This window comes from Vombatus ursinus, unplaced genomic scaffold (assembly GCF_900497805.2).
Source record: "Vombatus ursinus unplaced genomic scaffold, bare-nosed wombat genome assembly UNPS02014780.1, whole genome shotgun sequence".
NCBI lineage: Eukaryota > Metazoa > Chordata > Mammalia > Diprotodontia > Vombatidae > Vombatus > Vombatus ursinus.
In genome coordinates, this window is record NW_020954558.1 from 1817595 (window position 1) to 1820774 (window position 3180).

Consider the following 3180-nt stretch of genomic DNA (forward strand, 5'->3'; position numbering starts at 1 on the left):
ATCCCATCTCTTACTTGTCTACTTTTGATGATTTCCATAATGGGGGCTGTCTGAAGTCTTTAGACCCTAGGACATCTGAGGGTGTCTGGAGGGCCCAGATTCATTATATTCCACTTTCCTTGTCTCCCTCCATTATCCAGGAGAGGCTAGATGACCACTTGTTGGGAATGTTGTAGTTTCTGATCAAGAGTAGGTTGGAGCTCATACTGTCTGAAGTGCTCCTCAGCTCAGAGATACTGTGATTATAACCATTTCTCTTTCTGTCCTGATTATTGGTATGATAGGAAATGGGAGCTTTGAAGGTGTTGGGAGCCTAGGAATCCTAGGGTATAAGGGGAGCTAGGTGGCAGAGTGGATAGAGTGGATAGAGAATCAGGAAGACTTGAGTTCAAATCAGTCCCTGGACACTTACTAGCTATGTGACTTTGGGCAAGTCACTTAACCTCTGATTACCTCAGTTTCCTTATCTGTAAAATGGGGATAATAATAGCACGACCTCCCAGGGTTGTTATGAGGATAAAATGAGATAATCATTGTAAAGTCCTTAGCACAGTGCCTGGCACAAAGAAGGGCTATATAAATGTTAGCTATCATCATCGTAATCATTATGTAGGGATGGATGTCCCAAATACTTCCCCACATGACCTTGCCCTTGCCTACTTCTATAGGTTGTCCTGGAAGTTTGGGGGAGAGTTAGGATCATCCTGGAGGATGCAGGTGTATTAGGCAGAGGGAGATTCAGGATTTTAGCTACATCCCTTCTCACCTGATGATTTTTCTCTCTCCTTCCTTCCCTCTGACTCCCCAAGAAATGAGGAGAGGGGACAGGGGAGGGGAGTTCTTCACAAATGATAGTGTGGCAGAAGCACTGAATTTAGGTTAGGTGGTCTGGCCTGAAATCTTAGATCTTGGTACTTTGGTAAAATCACTTCCCCTTCTTTAAACTTCAATCTTCTCATTTTAAAAATGTTGGGGAAGGTGGGGATTAGACTAGACGGTCTCCAAGGTCCCTTTCAATCCTAAATCCTCTGTTCCCTTCTGCATCCCATGCTCACTCACCTCAGAGGGCGACGGGGGCAGTGCTTAGGATTCTAGGGTCATCTAGTGGGAAAGTATGGTATGTAGGATGATAGCATGATGTAACAATGCAAGAAAACTAGATTTGGAGTCGGAGGACCTGCTTTACATTCTGGTTCAGATACTTATCATACTGACTTTGGGCAAGTTCCTTCCTCTCAGTTTACCCTTCTGTCAAGTCAGGGGGTTGGACTAAGTGAGTTTTAGGGTTCCTCCCAGTTCCAGATCCTGTCCAAACCCCTCCAATCCTGATGGCAAGTCTCTCTTTCTTTCCCTGTGTCTCTTGTATACAGGTTGAAACATTGGCTGCCACTGTGGGGGCTCTGGCTGGGACAGGCAAGGAAGGCCACAGCTGCACCCGCCGCAGCCGCCACGATGCAGAGCATCAAGTGTGTGGTGGTAGGCGACGGGGCAGTGGGCAAGACGTGCCTTCTCATCTGCTATACCACCAATGCCTTCCCTAAGGAGTACATCCCAACAGTGTTCGACAACTACAGTGCCCAAAGCACTGTGGATGGGCGCACAGTCAATCTGAACCTGTGGGACACAGCAGGCCAGGAAGAATATGACCGGCTACGCACCCTGTCCTATCCCCAGACCAACGTCTTTGTCATCTGCTTCTCCATTGCCAGCCCACCTTCCTATGAGAATGTGCGGCACAAGTGGTACCCGGAAGTATGTCACCACTGCCCTGATGTGCCCATCCTGCTCGTGGGCACCAAGAAGGACCTGCGGGCCCAGCCAGATGCCGTAAGACGGCTGAAGGAGCAGGGCCAGGCACCCATCACACCCCAGCAGGGTGTAGCCCTGAGCAAGCAGATCCATGCCGTTCGCTACCTCGAGTGCTCCGCACTGCAGCAGGATGGCGTCAAAGAAGTGTTCGCTGAGGCTGTCCGGGCCGTGCTCAATCCAACACCACTCAAGCGAGGCCGCTCCTGTTTCCTCTTGTGACTCCCCAACCTTGGGAGGGGACAGATACCCCTCCCCACCCCTGCTGGCCCTGTCGTGGGGCTTGTCATCTGTTTGTCCATCTTCCTGAGCCCCTTTTCCCCCCCTCTCACCTCAGCCAGATGTGCCTTGATCCCCTTCTCCCTTCTAGGTCTGATTGGCTCCTCTTTCTCCCTCCAGCCACGTGCCCCCCAACCAGTGTCCATGCCCTCTCCATCAGAGGAAGGGAGAGAGGGATAGGGGCAACATTCCTGGCCCCCTTTCTCTGGGCAGTCTTTACATTCAGTTCAGTGAACATTTATTTACCAGTGTCCTACTATGTGCAGGGCCCTGTTCAGGTGCTGGGAATTCAGAGATGAAAAATGATATAGTCCCTGCTCTCCTGGAACTTACAGTCCACTGTCCTTCTGTCCCTGGCACTCAGAGCTGAAGAGGTCCTGTTGTGGCAGGAGGTCTGTTTGTGGGGAGGGCCTTTTCCAGCTCTCCCAGCCCATCAGTTTTCAATGAGCTTCCTTGGGCCAACCCTCAGGGGACTTTCTGAGCTTCCCTAGGTCTAGGGCACTTCTGGAAACCCATCCAACCTTCTGCCCATCCCTGCTCCAGCCTGGCTACCATGCTCAGGACACACCCCACCCCTCTTGCCAGGACAGGAGCATAGGATCCTGAGAAGAGAGGGAGTCAGCCAGCACCTGCCCACCTGAGGAAGGGGCAAGGAGAGCCAGCTGCCTCCCAATCCCCCATTTACAAACCCACCAACGGACTTTGCCCATATGCTCTGGGGGTCTGGAAGGCATGGGAGGACTTGTCCTATCCCACCAGCCCCCTCAACCCTCTCCCTGTGTGCATTAATAAAACCTTGTGTTCAAGACCCAACTGTTCCCTTTGTAGTGGGGGGAAGGGAGCTGTGCAGGGAGAAGTTAGGGGGGTTTTGGGGGGGTGGAGAGGACCTTCAAGACTAGGGTGTGTGGTAGCATTGGTTGAGGACTGGTGGGGTGGGATTCCTTGGCAACTGGAAGCTGTTTTTAACAAGCCTGTAGGTCCACAGAAGAGCCTCTGTTGTCACCAATTTCCCTTCCCACCCCCAACCACCATTTCCTTAACAGTAGGGCAGGTGCAGCCATACCCAGATGGGTAGAGCAGCTCTTGAGAATGACC

General features: G+C 51.7%; 1 protein-coding gene across 1 annotated transcript; it reads left to right on the plus strand.

Annotated features, from left to right (window-relative positions):
• The first annotated feature begins 1370 nt into the window (after window positions 1-1370).
• RHOG (ras homolog family member G) lies at window positions 1371-2893 on the plus strand. The gene has a single exon (XM_027866286.1). It carries the CDS (start codon window positions 1453-1455, stop codon window positions 2026-2028), a length of 576 nt encoding a protein of 191 aa, XP_027722087.1. The 5' UTR covers window positions 1371-1452; the 3' UTR covers window positions 2029-2893.
• The last annotated feature ends 287 nt before the right edge of the window (window positions 2894-3180 follow it).